We start from the raw sequence: 19,359 nt of genomic DNA, 5'->3' as shown, positions 1-19,359 counted from the left end.
ACTAAATATTTTAGCTCATTTTTAACTATGCATTTATTAAAGCTGTAGTATTTATCTATTTTATGAAGCGTACTATTTTGACAACAATAATCAATATTAGTTTTGTTAATTAACCATAACTTTTAGCTATATTTCACATATACCGATTAGATTTAACTAACCGTTAACTATTAATCCATTTTCTTTGCCAACTTTCAATCATTTTATCATAACTCTTAGACATGATCTATTTTCCCATTACTTAAGAACCAGAAATCAAATTTTTTATCCCTTTCTTTTTGCTAGCTATCTACAATTTATCCAATACTTCATCATTTATTTAAGCTTTAATTTTGTATTTTTGTGCTATACCTTATCTTTTACCTATTACTTTTAACTAACTATTTTAAACATTTATTTTACAACATTACTTTAGCTATCTATTTCAATGATATATCCATTACTTTAAGCTATCAAACCTCTTTACTGGCTTGCTAGCTACTTTTCACTCACATTTACAACATTTACGAAGACCTAATGTTCAAGGACGAGCTTCAAATGAGGTTTAATATTTTTTTTTTTTAAATAGGTTACTACTTGTTATAATCTGTCCAGTTATCACCCTCCAGTAGCTTACAAGTACACCTGTTTCGAAATGACTTGTCTGCTGTACTACAACCATTGTTCATCTATTTGAATGTGATCACTCTAATGTCTATATTCCTCAGCTGCCATCCCTAGGGTCCTGTTTTTTAGGGTTCAAAATGAGACTCTCTGGGGTGCCAAAGAACCCTGCCTATCACAGATGAATGATGGGACTGGTTGTGACAGCCATGTCGGTGCCCCCTCCCTAAACTCGCCAAGGCAATAATGCTGACGAGGTGAGAGTTTGACACCAGCTTGACCCTCGGTACGAACCCTCCCAATGGCATGTCAGAGGTGACCTTCTGGGGGAGTCAGGGGTCAAGGTCTTAAAACAAGAACATCAAAATCATGACACCCTCTGAGCAACCTGATGCCCATCTGGTGGAATCCAGAACACGGGTAATAGCCTAAATAGAGGCGTGTTCATAAATCAATTCTGATCTTATATTCTGCTCAGATGTACATAATGAATGCAAATGAAATCAAACTTGTTTCACATCCAATATCAGTGAGGAAACTAAAATATGGTTCTCATAAATATTGATGTGGCTCAAGGTGCAGGCTTAAAACTTAATCTGCAGGGTCCTTGATCCCTGCAGAGAGGGCTGAGGTATTCAGAGAGGTTATGGAGCCTTCATCTGTCAGAGTCCCATTCGCCCTCCTGTCGTGTGTTTTTTGGGTGTTGGGCTTGCCTTAAATTGGCAACAATGGGGCCCAAGACAGCTGAAATGAAACCGCTTCTTATGTGCAATCAAGAAGGCTCTAGCATATCCAGACAGTACTTCACAAGCCAAAGATTGTTACAAAGCAGTTGAAGGGAAGGGCTCTATGAGAAAGGGCATACTACAGGAATGGATTATAGATCTCTGCTGTCAGACTACATCAGAAAACTTTACCCTCAGTCGCTGTTTTGTTCATAAACCAAAATAGACATGCAGGAATGCAATGTGTTTATGTGGAAATTAAATAACAAACAGGGGAAAAAAAAAATCCTTGTCTCATGAGGTGAACTGCAAACTCTTGCCTGAAGTTCTGACAGAAAAAGGGATAGGATATCTGATCATTTAGGGCTGAATTAGTTCATAAGGAGACCATCTGACAGTGCATTCTGAGGACATTCATCGTGAGAGTGTGTGCACATGAAGGTGGTTAATAAATGACCATGAGCGACAGCCAAGGCGTCAAGATGAATGGGAGCGACTTAAGGGGAAGGGACTCAATCACAGAGGGTTAGTTTAAAATGTTCCCTGTGGAGAGAGTATGAATTAGACAGCAGAGACAGCTCAAAGGTGCACAGTTTCAGTTCCCGGTCTGATTTGTTGACAGACTCCTGCGCATACAGACCCACTGGCTTTTAAAATCTCCCGTGAAAGAACTGGATAATATCCAGAACTTCTAAAGTGAGATTTAATTTCCCCTAGCCAAGGATTTAAAAAAAATGTATTCATGAGCAAGTCTAGCAGACATTCGTACTGAGGCACACAAAAAAAAGACCAAGGTCTTGCAGTGTATAAAATTAATCTCTCAACACAAATGTACCCAGAAAATTTAGGCTTATACTTTTTTTTAAGGCAACCCACATTCAGCCTTCACTTGATATATTTTTGATTAACCGATACCAAATGTTATTGAATAGAAATAAAGCTTAATTGGCATGTAGAGGTATAATCCACCCTCAGGCCAATATGATAGAGGGACATTTCTCCCAAAATGTGTTGCTGCTTTGTGAGAATAACCAAATAATTGTTTCCTTTGTGTAATTAATGTTAACCTGAAATAAAAGCAAGTGGGATGAAAAGCTTTGTGCTCTCCAAACAATAGCCTTATTAGATATTATCTCCAGTAATCTGTGTCTATTATAAGAAAAGTGGGAAAAAACTGGACTTCCTAAATCTTCTGGTAGCCAGGAAGGAAAAAAAACAGAAGTTAATGACACAAGCTGCAGTCTCAAAAGCTGTGGCAGTTAATGGTCACAACCACTTTGATTCCAATGATAGGAAAGTCTTTTTTCATGCTCCATCTGCTGCAAACCGCCCACCATTACTGCAGCCCACAGTAACATCTTTAACTAAGGTCAGCGACTGAAAATGTTTGACCCCAAGCCTATACAGTCCCCATCCACAGTGACAGAGTTTATAACTGAGGCAGAAGGATGGAAAGTGAGGTGGAAGGATTTTGAATAATGTGAGCAGGTATAAGGCATTCGTGACCTTCCACCAGCCAAATAATGTGGTGTATCTCATCCCTGTATCTGTGTCTGGAGGCTCGAAAATGAGCTACGAAGTTGTGCAGAGTTTGACAGTTTCACTGAGAAGTTCAGTTTTCATCAGTCGGTATGAGTGATTATTTTTCAAGTGTGTAGACGATTGTACTGAACCGTTTGCACCCATGTACCTGTACCAAAAATAAACAAGACATTCTAATCTGTTGTAAAAAAAAAAAAAATACAAACCCTAATTGTTCAGAGAGTTGAGCTTAATGTTTTGAAAAAAGGAAATTCTCATTTGAGAATTGAGCCAAATTAAATGAGAGAAACTGTAAAAGCACTTTGGTGGTCCCAGGACTAGAGAAGCTGAATGTAAGTGCACTTAATTTACAGTTTCCAATTGAATAGCATCTAGAAAGTATTTAGGCTTTGTTTTAGGAAATACAAAAATGACAGGCTGATTTTATGAAAAAGTTTAGTTTAATCTGAAAAAGTGCAAGTGCTATGATCTAAAATGTGTCTTTAATTTTGCACATTCTCATATTTTTGAAGCTGCAACGTGCACATAACTTTAATTCCAATGTTTTTTTATTGAGCCTTTCTTTCCTCCTCACAGAAGGTAATACAGTACATAGTTTTGTACAAGGGAAAACTCCTTTGCATGTTTTACATGTTGAGTTTCAGTGCTGTGAGCACCATGAACAAAAACTGATTCATCTCCATGAGGCTGTGACAAAAATCTCAGAGAAAGATTTCTTTTAATCTGTGGAATACAAATGGAAAGTTAGTCAAGTACCAATTTCAGTTGAACTAACCCTTAAAATGTTGCATTCAAAGTGTTCTTATAGATGAAAGTACATTATAAGGTGTTAGAAGTCAACAACTTTGTTCCAAAATCAGGAACCCAACTGTGATTCTCAAAGAAAGAAAAGTACAAAAGCAACAGGCAATAAGCATGAAAATAAAAACAGACAACAAGTCTTCATGTAAATGAAACATAGAAGCAGGAAAAGCAACTCTGCTGTGGACGAAGTAACACCTTTTCTGATTGTTAGTTGATGTCTCACACCTATTCACCGAGCCCTCCTACTGCTGCCCATTGTCACCCAGCATAATAATAATGGCCGCTTTGTGTCTTCCCCAGAGTGTCAGACATCTGTGAGGGAGGGGGGCTGCTTCCACTTTCTCTTTACCACTTCATGTGTTGCCAAAGCAGAGACAAACAGGCTTTGTGCTTCAACTCTACTGCTGCCCTGATGCTCACAGACTGCCCCAGTTTATAGAACCATCACTTAATTGTGGCCTCACTCAACTATGACCATTGTCTTCTGTGTCTCTGTGGAAATTGCAACTATTGAGACTGCACTGAAGTCCAAGAGATAGACTTTATTCTTTCAATACCCAGATACACTATTGTTTTTATGGTTTTTAAAATGCCTTTTAAACATTTACATAACATCACACACAAAGTAAGCTAATTTGTGGTTGGTAAATTATTTCTTTGTTGTAATAATGCTTCTTGGCAATAAATCTTGTTGGAAAGCCTGTTTATTTCCCTGTTAAATGGAGCCACATTCATAAGGAACATGCATTTGTGAGATGAGCAGCAGAGCTGAGTAAGTGGGTTGTGCCCATGAAAAATTTGCCAAATCGTCTCTGCCAATGCCAAACAGCTTATTCTGCTGTTGACTCTTGTTTGGTGACGTTTAGTGGATTGGATGATTGATGTCTGAAGAAACAAGACATATTGGCAATTTAACAATTTATTCATTTAACAAACAGGAGCCTCAGTAGCATGTGGAAGAATCATACACAGTCCCAACAGCCTGGCACCTCCTCCTCATGGTGGGCACCAGCCTGGTCACACACTGCTGTGGGATGGCACCCATTCTTCAACCAGCCTTTGTTGCAAGTCAGCCAATGTGGTCGTGTTGGTCACTCTGGCATGAACAGCACGCCCAAGCTGATCCCACAAGTGTTCAATGGGGTTGAGGTCAGGACTGCAGGCAGGCCATTCCATCCTCTCCACTCCCAAATCCTGGAGGTAGTCTCTGATAAAGCCCGCTCTGTGCGGGGGCAAGTTTTGTCATCTTGGAGGATAGAGTTTGGTCCCAGACTGTGGAGATATGGGATTGCCAAAGGTTGAAGAATCTAATTTCGATATTTGTCTGCATTGAGATTGCCTCCACTGATGACAAGCCTTGTTTTTCAAGCGAGGGAGATGCCGCCCCACACCATCACACTGCCTCCACTAAAAGCTGTTACCCTATCGGTGCAGAAATCAGCGTCTTTTCCACACTTTGACTCTACGATCCAACTGCTGAAGGCAGAATCTGCACTCATTGCTGAACATAACGTTCATCCACACATTCAGGTTCCAGTGCATGTGTTGCAGACACCAGCGAGAAGCTCAAAAAACAACAGCAGAATAAGATGTTTGGCATTGGCAGAAAAGACTTGACAAGTTTTTCATGGGCGCAACCCATAGAGGATAGGATAGGATAATACTTTATTGATCCCCAGAGGGGAAATTCGGGCGTTGCAGCAGTACAGACAAGAAAGCGCAAAATACACATTAAACAGAATAGATAAGATAAATAAAAATAAAAACAGGGGGTATATACAAGTACAAAATGAATGAATATATATATATGTATATATATATAGCCTACTCAGCTCTGCTGCTTATCCCACAATGCATGTTCCTTAGAAATGTGACACCATTTAAAAGGGAAATAAACAGGCTTTCCAACGATATAAGATAAGAAGCATTGTTACAACAACGAAATAATCTACCAATCACAAATTTCCTTACCTTTTGTACGATATTTATATATCTATATATTTATATATCTATATATAAATATTATCCAGGTAGAAATAAATAGGAGAATATACAAAGGCGGAAAACCAAGTTTGTCTATAGGAGAAGACAGGAAAGGAAGTCATGTTCAATTTATTTCCCCTTCTATGGTCTTTTTTTACAGAGCCTCCCTATAACAAATTACGTAAAGTCATCTGTATGAATTGTCACAAGTACCAGTCATATCAAGGTTGTTGAGTGTTGTGTAAAAAAAACTGAAGGGGATGTTTGGGAATCATTCTTCGATTTCCTGTATCCTCTTTCCCAGGGGTGCTAGCAATATCGGAGAGTGTTAATTAGATAGCAGCTCCCAACCACATGTTCAATTTCAGGCCTTGCTATATACTCACACTGCCCTGCTCTTTTTGTGATGTAGCTCAGCAGGATGAGGATAGTAGTTAACTCATAAATGATCAATTTAATGCTCATTTGTATTGAATGAATGTACAAGTCTCTTCAACAGCAGAATACATTTTGGGCAAAAGTAAAGCAAGGATGTTCTTCAGATTGACTAGTCCCTTCTCGCCTGTCTGGAATACAGGATTAAACAACTTTTTAGATTCATAAGGCACAGAAGTATTTTCACACTTCAACTTGATATAAGCCTATTATTGTGGTGTCATGTAGTTGAAATATCAATTTGACCATGCCAGGATTATTTACAAGGGGCCTGCAGGCAGCATGTAGTATGGTTCGACACTTGCCTGCAATACCCTGCACCAAGATAAATTCTTTGAGACTGAGGAGCCTAAAACCTAAAACCTTACATTTCTGTCTTACAACTGTTTTACAGCCTGTATAAAGATGGAGAAAATGTCTGTTAAATTGCAATTTTCGTGAAAACGGAGACCCTCAAGGTCTCTGTTACAGACACTAAGCTACATCCTTAGTTGTGTTTAACTCCATTACGACCATCACTGGGTGTCTGTATCCTTACAGACCTCTTTGTACCACCAGAACGCATCTGCCCTCCGCCCTCGGTCTCAGTTTAGCAGTCTGTACTAAACGAGCTGCACGCTCTCCCACAATAAAACTGTTGACGTCACTGGCCATCGTTGGACACGTGCTGCATTCAGGTTCACCTATTAAGCTTCGACTTCTGAGCACTTACCGTACATAGTAGGTTAGATAACAACATAGTGACACAACCTAATTCAACCTAATTAGAGAACACAGGTCTGTCTGTGCACAACTGAGACGATCTGTCCTGATGATGGTTTGGACTTGTTTTTTGCAGTTATCCTTGCGACTGCATTGTCAGGTGGAAAAACTTAACTAGAAAACTAGAAAAGCTTCTATTAGAGATTGTTTTTGGACTTTCCCCTGGGACTTATGGACAATTATTAAATGTATTATTTCTTAGAATTCTCATACAATATAGTGCTGTTTTATAAAGATATAGGCCTATAGCCTATTTGTCTGACATCTGATCATGAAGACCTTTTCAGAAAACAAAACTAAGCTTCCATGTATGATTGAATTATCCTGATGTGGGGAGAAAATGAAGTGCTTACCATTACATCAGCCATGATCTCCTGTCTTTAAGGAAGGTTGTTAAGTTTGTCTTGGCTCCAGATTTGAAGTGAGGTTGTGTTATCCTACATCTTATTTAAGGCCTATTTCAAAAACCAATCAAAAATAATAAAGGTCAATACGCTAACATTTACAAATACGATAGGCGGGTGATTAAGTGATTAAGTTGTTAAAAATTAGATCAGAATAAACTTCAGGGTCTACCTAGGTAGGCGACTACTCTCTAATGCTGTTTTTCTAGTTTAGGATGACTTAGATGTAGGATAATGCTATTTTCCTTGGGTTACGGATACTTTTTAATAAAACATTCTGGGTTCTGAATTATAATCAAAGAAAGGGGGAAATATAGGCCTGCCAGTTGTAGCCCTAAGTAAATGCACACACTTTATGTAAACTTTAGGATTCAGTGATTATACAGTAGTCTAGATAATAAATATCATAGGGGACGCAAGACTGCATAACACAATGTTTCTGTGTGATTTACTGCGCTCAGGACTCGCCTACAAAACGTCCGACGGTCCCTGAATGTAGCAAGCTGCAAAACTGCGAGAGAAGCGGTGATTGAAGGGGATAGCAAGAGCGGCGGTGGCGACGACGGCCATCTTAGAGCTACCGTGGTAACCGACTCTCATCTTCTGGATTTTTTATTTTTCTTGTTGGAGAAATATTTCGGCTGACGGTCAGGGGGAAGAAGAAGGTTGTTTTTCACTTCACCGCCGTTGAACTCGAAGTCGGGATGCGGTTCCGAGGGAATACACAATTTGCATCCGCTGTCGGACTGGTCCTCGGACTATTATGTGCGGTGGAGGCAGCTAAAGGTAACTAAGCTGGGATTTATATTGTGGCGTTGCCTGTCTGTTCGTGTCGGACAGGTTTATTTTATGGATTTGAACCGTATGAACTGAAAGTAAGTGGTTGTCCGGAGCTTTCTGGTTGTTTCCTGACAGTGAAGGTTAACGCAGAGAGCAAGTGTTCGGTCCAGAGGGATGAGATGTAACCTGTTCTGGGATGGTCAGCTCCCGAGCCGCAGCGGATGATGTCGCGGAGTATCCCGCCGACAGCAAGTGCATCACGCGATATTATGTCCATTTACCTGCAAAGAAAATACAATAGAACAATAAATTCTAACTGCAGCTTTTGTATTTATATATGGCTTTATATTAAATGTCAAATACCCGAAGTAGGAGCTACTTTAAAGATAATACCAAGGCCACGAAAACGACCCCCTTCCGTCTTCTGCATTAAGTCTATTTTGGGTTAGTTTTTTTTCTATCGCTTCATAATTCTTTGTTTTAGGATGAAAAAATAATTCTCAGCCTCTGCAGGGGTTTTCGTGATTATTTTTAACTTGTGTCTGGTACTCACTGTACTCCTCAGGAAAAAAACCCAAACATGTTTTTTTTTTCAATAAATCTAGATGCACACTTATTGCTGATGTGTTTTTTTTTCCCCCCCCACGTTGTTTTCCCCACATTGTTGAGTCAGTGTTATTAAACCACACAGGTTTATTCTTCTGTTAGTAGGCCTAGTGCTTAGTTTGGCAACGTTATGGTCGCGCCAGGATGGAGCTTGGCTGGCTACGCATTGCAGATCCTCCTCAGCAGCCCCTGTTTGTCGGTGGATTTAAATATTGATGTGTTGTTGTGATCACAGTTTTAAGTGAAAAAGCCAACGGGAGGTCTGGGCCTAAAACTCATGAACAGAGTTTGTATGAGAACTGAAAGTGCAGTGCTCTTCATTTGCAATGTCACTGATGGACACACACACACACACACGTACATTGTGCAGAGACATGCCTTTATTTGCTGCAGGGCGGTCCACCTCCCTCCTTACAGCTCACTGCTCAGACATGAACCTACTGATTGCATGAATTTATGGAGTGTTTTTTAACGTTTAACTTAATCCACTGACTCCCTTGTGTGAGCTCCATGTTCAAAGGGTGTGTAAAGGTAGGTGCATATTAATCAGTTCCTCAACATGCCCGGGCCAGTGGGTGTAGTTTACTTTAATGTTACACCCGTTTTATGATCGCCTAACAAATAAAGCCCATGAAAGGGGTAAAGAAACCTATAAAAGTCTGCGCAGGGACATCCAACTAAGCGATATTGTTCCCTGTTTCCATGCCAAGCAGCTGAGAATGCACAGCAGTGGGAGGCTTCCTTTTCCGAGCAGTAACTTCATTTCTTTTTCATCAATCAAACGCTGGCTCATGTGTGTGAAGCTGGCTTTTTATGTTATAGGCGAGTGTGTGTTTGCAAAGTGCACCTGTTGGCTTTCCTGCCCTTATCAGCAAAGCAGACCTGTGAAATCACCATCTTGTTGAGTGCTTATCTTTTATTAACCAAAGGTCACTTGCTTATTTTGTACAACTCCCCTTGTCACTTGCAGTCTAGCATTTTGTTTTCATGGCTTGTTGGTGCGTCTTATTTTCTTTTTTTTTTTTTACTGCCAGCCCCCTTGCAGTGGATCAGGAATCATATCATATTTTGTTGATGTTCCTGATTTCTCCAGTCTATAGATGCTTATGAATTGATGTTATCACTGCAGAAACAGAGGAAGAGATTCATTCAGGTGTATTTATCATTATTTGCAGTGGATGAGTTCCCCAGCTGCTCACCTACACAAACATGAATCACTGATTAAAAGTCTACAATAAACCCTGGAGGATCTGAAGAAATAGGTTTTGATTCATATAAAAAATATTATCTAGACTATATGAGTCATTACATTGCTAGCACAGACATGTTCTTGTGCGTAATAGTGGCGCAAATTGAAATCATCTGCAGGTCTTTGAAGCTTAAAAGCATTTTATGCTTGAAGATCTTTGATGTTGTCCAACACTAATGTCTTCAAATGGACACCTCTTGAGTTTTCTGTCTGGCCCACCATTTTGGTCCACTTGTTTTTAAGGTCTCTTTTCTTTTTTTGTTCCCATAAGCAGCTGCTGGGTGCCTTCGTGTTCCATAGTCAAACATTAGGTCTGCAGATATTCATGAGCTTCCTCTGTGTACACAAAGCCAGACAGAGCAAAAGCTGGCTGCTGGGAAGTTTCATGGCTCATTCGTCATCCAATTAAGAAATTTTAGTTGAACAAATTAGGGGCCCTGCTTTGTGTGGTGCTGAGTGTGCGCTCTGTTCACCTGGCTGGCAGGGAAGAAGTAAATATTATAGGTTAAGTGGGCAAGTCCCTTGTCTTACATTTATTGGAAAAGCCTTCAATTGATTATGCTTGGAGCAATGTATCAGGTCAATATTTATTTTTTTAGAATATAATTCATCAGTCAGTGATGTGGTGGTACACCTCTGCAATTCCTCCAGGACCACAGCCTCATTAAAATATGCTTTTCATCTTATTGACATACAAGGTTCATAGAAGACTAATTCTACTCATATTTAATTCACATTAAAATCCCTCTTAAACATCTTTTGTCTTTCATATAATTTCAGCTGTAGTCAAAACAATTGTTTTCAGATTATCCTTAAATTAGGCCTGTAGCAGTTTCACTTTGAAAACGTTATTGGTGTCAGCCTTCAAAAACCATCATTGATTTCTTATCTTATGAAAGTAACCTGTTCTACTATATATATTTCTATTAATTATTTAAACTCATAAACTAAATGTAGGATGATGAGGACCATCAGTGACCTGGTGACCCAGGGGAAATAAATACGCTCTGATTTGCTACTTGTTGTTGACAGCTTCTCCTTTGACACAACAACCTGTGTGACGTATGTCATCTCGCTATGTTATGGCAAGCAGAAACTATGTGGACTAACACAGCTAACAAACACTCCATTGTTCACGTCTCCCTTGCAGATCTTGTAACACAGTCGTATGCCATCATTATTCTGCATCAGATTTCGTTACTGTTTCTTCTCAGAAATAATATCATTAAATGTCAGCAGGATGACAGCTAATGTCCAAAAATGTGATGCCAAAGGAAAAGAAGGGAGTCAGAGTCTGTTTAGGGTGTTTGTGTAGGGCAGAGCTTTATCAGCTGTTGTCAGTGTATCACTTGAAGTTGTTTAATTGATTGCACACATTTTTTATGTTGATTGATCTGCTCCATGTATTCCTCTTTGTCTTGTCACTATAAGATCCATGGCTTAACATCATGTCATTGAACTTACATGCAACTAAAAAAGACTCGGGAAGCAAATATTTTTGATGAACCTCTAAATTTGCTTGTTTATTTCTGATTGGCCAATAGCAGCCGTAATTTTAATGGAAACCTCCAATTTTCCCAGCAATATAAAGGCCTTGTCCATTAAAAAACTTCGCAAAACTTACAGAAAGGGAGAGCACAAGTATGCAATAGATGAACCTTTACCATCACAGATCACACTATACCAATTATTAGTAAATGGCATTAACATTTTGTTTGAAGTTGAATGTAAATCATCAGAATTTTAGAAACATTTGTCATTTCTTTAAAGTATCCATGACATGTTCACAACTAATTTCCAAGAATACATTGGATAATAAAACAGAATTTCAAAAACTTTGTCAAACTCAGCCAAATCTGTATTTAAGTTGGGTAAGATAGAAAATATGTTTTTTAAGAATGTGTTAAAGTATATCAGAGAAGAACTCTGAAATAGTCAAAAACTAAAGAAGTTTGCTTTATCATGACAGTGAGATAAAACACTATTACTGATTATGTGAATTAAAAAACATTTAATAAACGTTTTACCCTTATTTACCCTGAATAACTGTATACTTGTACTACTCAGTTGCCCTGTTTCTAGAAGTTAACTCTAACATTTGTGAATATTTATTCAGAGTTTCTCAGAGGAACAAAGGGCTTTTGGGGCCAGGCTTCAGAGTCAGGATCTTGACTTAGCATGTCACAATTGGAGGACTGTTTGAAAGATCACAAGTCAAGCCCCTCAAGAATTTGTACATGAGGCAATCCCCCTGAAAGTGCAAAGTTGTTGAAGCATTTCAGTTTGGTAATATGCCAGTCATTGCTATGAAGATGGGTCATGAGAATACTGGACTCAATTTTGGTCTTTTGTGACTATCCTCTCATTGGTGCCTTCAGGGGCTGAATGGAGTCAGTGAACTGTCAAGAAAGGGTCATTCAGTTGTGAATATTAAGTTGTGCCAGATGACTGGGGAGTTGTGTTGGCCACCTAGAAAGCAGTTAACAATCATATTAGCCCGTGGTTGGTTCACGTAATACATTCAAAATGGAAAGCTAAAGGCAATATACAGAAATGAAACAACAACATTAGAAAGAGTCGGAATATCCAGGATGAGGATACACTGTATTAGGGCTTTCACACTTGCAGAAATCTCCTTGAAAAATCAGGATATTTCCAGGAGGAGCTGTATATGTGAACGCAAACATTAAAATTCTCGCGACTTCTCCCAGAGTTTCTCCTGCCAGACCCCTAGCAGCAAGTCCGATTGAGCTGATGTGAGAGAATTCACTTCGAGCCAATAGGAGGGGGAGTGACGTTTGTAAACTGTGACTGCTGCACAACGCATAGAAATATATGGAGCTATTATTGTGGCAAAACTATTTGAATATGCGTACACAGATCCACGAATGCGTAAAAAGATCCACAAATGCGTAAACTAATCTGCAAATATGTAGACCAATTTCAAAAAATTTACATATTTATTAATGGCAGTGAGTTTTTTCAGCTGTAAATCGTAAATACACACAAATGATCGCTTACAACTGAGGCGGACCTCTCCATTGGCTGTCGTTTTACACGTGACTTTTGCAACACTCCTGCCATGCAAGATCCACAAATGTGTACACATATCTTCAAATGTGTGTCTGACGGTCTGCAAACACAATAGTGGGGTTTGTTGCCCTGAGCCCAGACTCACAGACTAGGCTGCCAGGCGACTAGGCTGCGTAGCGCTTTGGCAACACTGTACAGCAAACAAATTTCAAAAACACAAACTACATAATGGACCCTTCATCGTAGCCTCCTCAGTAAAACTGCATCCACGACAGCTATCCAGCTCAATAATGTCCGTCTTGAACTCACTGGGTGCTACCGCGGACTATATTCAAATAGTTTTGCCACAATAATAGCTCCATAGAAAAACGACCACTACGATCTCCGTGCACGTAATTAAACGGCTGCATTATGTTTTCTGTTCACCAGTATGTTGTTCTCCGCTCTTTCGTTGATGTTGTCATTTCGTTGGACTACACATAGCATTGCTAAAAAGGCAAATATTCTCATTATAGTGTCGTATAACCGACTCTCTGGCTTCGTCAGCTAATTCCGCATTGTTTTCTTACCTCACATCTTATCTCCAGAGACCCCCCCACCTCCCCATCCCGTCTGACAGGGATAGTCTCCCATTGTGAGGAGGGTATGAACAGCAAGGTCAGGAGAATCTCCGTAGCAGTCCTCCTAAAGTTATCTAGATATTTTCAGCAGTGCATATGTGAAAACGGCTTCTGATGTTCTAGGTAAAATACTGCTTAAGCCTGGGTTGGAACAGTGTAAAAAACAATGTAATCTTTCTAAACCACCCATTGTCGTGGCAGTACTGAAACAGAGTGACTTAATTCTGAAAGTGATGGTCACTGGTGCCCATATTATCAAGTTATCTTTAAGCAGTGTAATAAAACCAGAGCACAGAGGTCAAAATTCAAACCATATCTGCAGCTTTTCAGTGTCTGTGACCTTCTCCCTAGAGTCACATTGATTAGAGAAGAAGACTTGGAAGTTATCACATTAGGGTGTTTTCACATTTACAGTAGGTTCAGGCTCCATGGGAAACAGGTAACCAGAGAGCACATTACCTGCCGCAGGTCAGCTACACCCAAAAGCTGCCTGTGCAGAGCTCCAGCCGTCTCACTCTCACTTCTCCACTCTCACTGGTTCTTTTGTGCCATCCACACAGAGAGGTGATTGAGTTGCATTCAAGGCTCTGCGACTCCCAACCCCCATCTTCAGAGGAGCACCGCGCTCATTGAGGGTGTGTTCGTTCTGCTGGGCGGCTGAGATGGCTGAAAGGACAAACAAATGTTGTTGCCTGGCATGGAAACTGAGAGGCTGTCCTGTGTGAGCGCTGTGTTGGAGTGAGGGCCCCTGAGGTCTGGGTTTCCTTTAAGGGTCAGCATGGCTTACTAGAACAGTCCCCAGTCTGTGATAGTGAAGGCATGCGTCAACAAGCTCAGGAGCTTGTAAGGCAAGACAAACATAGAAGTGTGCCCGCTGTTTTAGAGCGTGAGCAGATCGTCCAATGACTATTGCTGGTTGACAGAATTAAGAGAGCCACCTTGGTGCAGAGTTGAAGTCATTGCTTCACCCAGATTTGTATGCATCTCATACCTACACCTATTTGGTTACAATTTCTGTATGTCAGATGTTTCTGGTAGTGTAACCGTCTCCCTGGGAACACCAAGGTCTAACTATCACCTGAGCACAGATATTAATTTCTTCTGTGTACAGGTGCAGGCAGCTAATGGCACAAACAAGAATAACAACCTGGCAACAGAAAGGCTTTATTTAGCCTTTAACGATAGTAAGACAGTCTGCACTCTGCTCAGAGACTTTGTTGCCTGTACTGGTGCCTGTGAGTGGCAGGTTTTGCTACAGATTTTAATTTATTTATGATTCTGGGTAATCAAACATTTGCACCAGAGTGTGGACTAGTTATTCAGAATTTTTAATCGATGTTGAACACATTCACTTGCTGCTTTCAAACTGTGCAGTCTGTGTGATGGTTTGTAGTTTGTACTATAATGTAATCTTAAATCCATACACATTTTAGTCCAGAGGGAATTAGTGATTGTATAGATTCTTGAATTATTAAAATGCTGCAAAATCTGGATGTAATGGAGCTTCCTGTTAGCACGTTATCAAATAAAACGAATGCTTGCAGGCTGTCAGAAGTTAAATGTAAAATATGAGTTAAATTGTTAAACAAGAACTCCTCAACATGTCACAACCTGACATTTGGCTGCATCATCATCATGGTTACACAACATGCCCTCAGAGATTCAGGCTTCATCTGATAATTACAAACTGATCATCTGCTGCAGTGATGCTGCTACAGTCTGTTCACAGCTGTGCTGTGTTTCCGTGCTTCTCCCATGGTGACCAGTCGCATGTAAGCTGTCTGGTATTAATGTTTTCACTTCTGTCCCTAACAGTTGTTGGGGTCATACAGTGGCTAAATATGTGCAAAGCTTTTGACAATGATTTTTAAGGCAGAAGGACTGTATTTCCTCTCCATGTAGAAGATACAACACAGCAAGGCCATGGTGGGAGAGAGAGAGTGTACAGGCATCCTATTGAATCTCAGGATTAGCAGGACCTATTGTGGCCCTTAAATTCTCGCAGGAAGTGTTTCATCACGGTTAAAAGGTTAAACTGTAAAGGTTTGGCTTCAATAAAAGAGCCTGGCAAACATAATGGGGCTTTGTCTTTGTGTCCATGAGAATGGTCCGTATGTTACCCTGTTCTTTGTTGGGGTTTTGGAAGAAGTCAGTGAAGGCATTCACTAAAAAGTGTTCATCCTGAAAGTTTACTTTTGGTCCAATTTAATAGAAAATCAGCAGACAAACAGTATTTTTATGTAGAGAGAGGTGGAGCGTGGCCTATTTAATCCATAAGAGACCATTAATTGTCCCCTTAAATCTGTTGCAATATGACCACACAATGACGATGCTTAATACCAAAGAGGACTTAATATCCTTTTCTCCCACTTGCATTGTCCACCACGCTATGTGTCGGCCAATGATTGAATTGGGGATGCAGACGGACGCGTTTTCTCATCATCACAATTGGAATGTTATTGCGGCTATCACTAAACTGTTTCATTGAAATCACAATTATGGATGCATGTTTTTTTTATTTAACCATAAAATTACAAAGAACACTGTATAAAACCAAGTCAGTTTGTGAACCACATTCAATCTAAAACCATAGTCCTCAAACTTTCTCACATCAAGGACCCCTTAATTGTCATATGTCCCAAGGTTGCTCATGTGATTGGATTTTAGCTTGATATTTTTATCAAAGAAATTGTATGAAACCATGACCTTAATTGTTGGTGATAAGAAAGAAAGAAATATAATGTAAAAAGATTGCCAGGGACCTCTGGAGGTTCTGGGACTCCACTCTGAAAACCACTGAGCTAAATGACAGAAACAAAGTTGAAACAAAACCTTTCAAAAACATTTGCAACAAATACTGAACTTTTAAAGTTCTAAGAAGGGGGAGTCTTACAGAACTGTCTAAGTGAAATAGACATGGGCTGTCTATTGGCAGGAATCTTGTGATGCTTATCTTGGTAATGGGCATACAATTTAATATATCTTTATATTTAATTAAGGACATTAATTGTCCCAATTAGGACTCTTCTTGTATAATAAGAATGTGATCTTTGTATTTGTGCAAACAGTATGTGCGTATGGTTGTAGGTTTGAACACAATACAAAACGCAAGCAGCCTCTTACGTTTTTTTATATTTTAAATATTTTCTTTCAGTATGCATACAAACATACATACATACATGCTTTCCTATTACATTATATACTACACAGGCAGTAAACAATGTGGCCATACAACAAAACATTTTGAAAACATAGCAGGTAAAGAACTTGTCCTACTTTTCAAAAAGGAAAACCATTTAATCATCATTGGCCTCCTTTAACACCCACTGTGGTTCAAACGGGTGCACAGGTGGCAGACACATAGAGCTGATCAGTAGATGGCTTGGCACAGAACACCTTGGCACACACAGTCACACCAAGTACTTTTTCCCGGTCCACCTGTGTCAAAAGTCAGCTGATGTAAACCCTGCTCTGTCTGTCTGTCTGTCTGTCTGTCTGTCTGTCTGTCCGTCTGTCCGTCTGTCTCCAAAAGGATCTCGTTTACCCAAGCTTTCCCTGTAAGTATCATTGGGACATCTTTAAACTGGACTCCTTAGTCACAAAAAATTCTGAGAATCTCCTCAGGGAGCTCTTGACTTAGCTTAAAAATCCTAGCAGGGAGTCCTAGCTTATGAGTGATTTGGGAACACTCGAAGAGCATCTCTGAGCAAAGAAGGGACAGAAACTCTGTCCCTTCAGGGGTCAACCACACCTCCTAGTGAGGAGGTGTGGTTGACCCTGTTACTAGATATGACACATTCTTTCAGAAGCTGTGATTTGCATAGGTCTTACTTTGCACTGAAAAAGGTCCTCGATGGATTAAAATGTCTGCATTAATAACTTTTGTCTCAACCATGATTCAATAATAATATTCTTCATTCAGTGTTTGAAGAATATTTTTCTGTTTTCTCCTCCGCTTGAGAAACTCTTAAGCCTGTTCAAAATCTTCCTGACTACTCCTAACAGTTTGTAACCTTAGGAGCTCTCTTAGGGCGTTTTCATATTAGGCATGATTTTTCGTACCTTGCCCAAGCTGGATTGCTCCCCCCTCCCCTCTTCCCCAGCTGGTTTGCGTTTACATTAGTAACGTTGCTCTGTACCCAAGTACACTTGCGTATGTACACAACCGACACTGTACAGCAGGTGGTGGAATGCACATAGTTGGTTTACAAATCTGCCAAGAAGCAGAAAGAAGAAAGAAACCATGGCAACCACTAGCGGACTGAGTCCATCCTGCTAACTGTGGATGTTTTTGTTATTTCTGAGTCGCCAACAACGAACCTCCTCTACTTCCACATCTACTGTGCAGCTCAGAGGATGAAATGGGCCTATGCTGCGTGGATAAGACGGTTTTTAAAGAGACAGGAGCCGTTTAGAATTACGCCATATAGCGGTCAACCTCTTTAATCGGACTCGGGCATGGTACCTGAGTACTGTACATTTATGTTCACACTGATCAAATGAACCGGTCTTTGGGGACAAGTGTACTCAGATCTGGGCCCGGTTCCCTAGGGGGAAACAACCCTTAAGGGCTAAGTTGCTTTGTGAATAACTTTGATCTTTACAACGATGTATCGGTAGTCCTAAATTCTAAGAAAATTATGTGATTCTAAGAATTTTCTTACAATTGTGTCACCAGGAGCAACTCTTTTTAGTTAGGAGGCTTTGTGAATATGGCCCCAGGTGTTACCTGGAGCTTTTTACTAAATACATTTTATCATGCTCATTGTTAGACATCCATAATACAAATTTGGCAGTGATTTGTTTTTTGGAGCCTCACTTTTGTTTTGTTTTATTTCTTGCTTGTTGCTTGACCTATCAGTGAATGAAATAGACACATCCCATTATAGGATTAAATGCCATTGGCTTTATTTGCTGCGTACTGTAACAGGATTGCATACCAGGTAGTGTGTTGCCATCTGTGTGTCTATAGACGGCTGTGTGTTTGTCCCCAGCTTCTGATGCATCATTATTATTCAGCCTGTGTTTGCTGGATTCAGGCTTAATTTGTTTGTTTGTGAAAACAGTAGATAGTTGGGTTAATTTGATGTGGGATTTCTGAGATTAACAAACTTTATGGTTATCTACAAACTTTGTGATATTTAGGGTTTGCACAGCAGAACCCTGCCTGGTTGATGTCCATTATTTAGCTAGAAGAAAAAGAGCCCACTGTACCTGTCTATATCATTGCTCTCTATCTGAATTTTTGAGGCTGATGATTTCTACTTGCTAGAAATATGATGGTGAGTCACTGGGGGCGTTTTTGAAGCCTGCCCTTTTTGATTTTGTACGTGGTTTCATTTATTATTGTCATAACACTACATTAATTAAAGCTAATTGTTGATAATAAACAAAATACCGTGCTTGCATTCCTCAACATTTTAAAATCTTATGAGTATGTCGAGAAAGTATTATTTTGTATTAACAATTAACCATGCATTTTCAGTTTAACATTCAATTCATGTTCCAACATGAGGTTCAACAAGTGAAGACTTTCCTTGAAGGCAGTTGAAATCGAGTGGCTGATGTGTGATCAATGGAAGTTTTTAGCCTGTAGCACTTCACTATTCATTATAGGTCCAGGTGTCTGCACTAAGTGAGGCTCATAACTTTGACATCCATCAACTCTGCAGATAGGTGTTCCAAACACTCTTAGAGGTCAGGTAGAGTGTTCTCAGAAATATATTTTCATGATGGCAAACTGTACTGTGAGTACTTCCAAGAGTTTTGTAGCTAACTGGGAAGTTTCCTGTTTCTTTGCAATTCAGTCGGCA

At 39.8% G+C, this 19,359-nt stretch overlaps 1 protein-coding gene across 4 annotated transcripts in view; it reads left to right on the top strand.

Annotated features, from left to right (window-relative positions):
- Positions 1–7,795: 7,795 nt before the first annotated feature.
- The window catches only part of clstn1 (calsyntenin 1), a 37,290-nt gene continuing 25,726 nt past the window's right edge, over positions 7,796–19,359 (top strand). For 3 of the 4 annotated variants that reach the window (XM_061057113.1, XM_061057114.1, XM_061057112.1), the window contains exon 1: positions 7,796–8,044. In XM_061057113.1, coding sequence (XP_060913096.1) covers positions 7,963–8,044 — 82 coding nt within the window. In that variant the 5' untranslated portion in view covers positions 7,796–7,962. The remainder of the gene's footprint in view (positions 8,045–19,359) is intronic. The other variant, XM_061057115.1, reaches the window with a different exon arrangement.

Source organism: Labrus mixtus, chromosome 15 (genome assembly GCF_963584025.1).
Source record: "Labrus mixtus chromosome 15, fLabMix1.1, whole genome shotgun sequence".
Lineage (NCBI taxonomy): Eukaryota > Metazoa > Chordata > Actinopteri > Labriformes > Labridae > Labrus > Labrus mixtus.
This window is presented reverse-complemented; position numbering and strand designations above follow the sequence as displayed.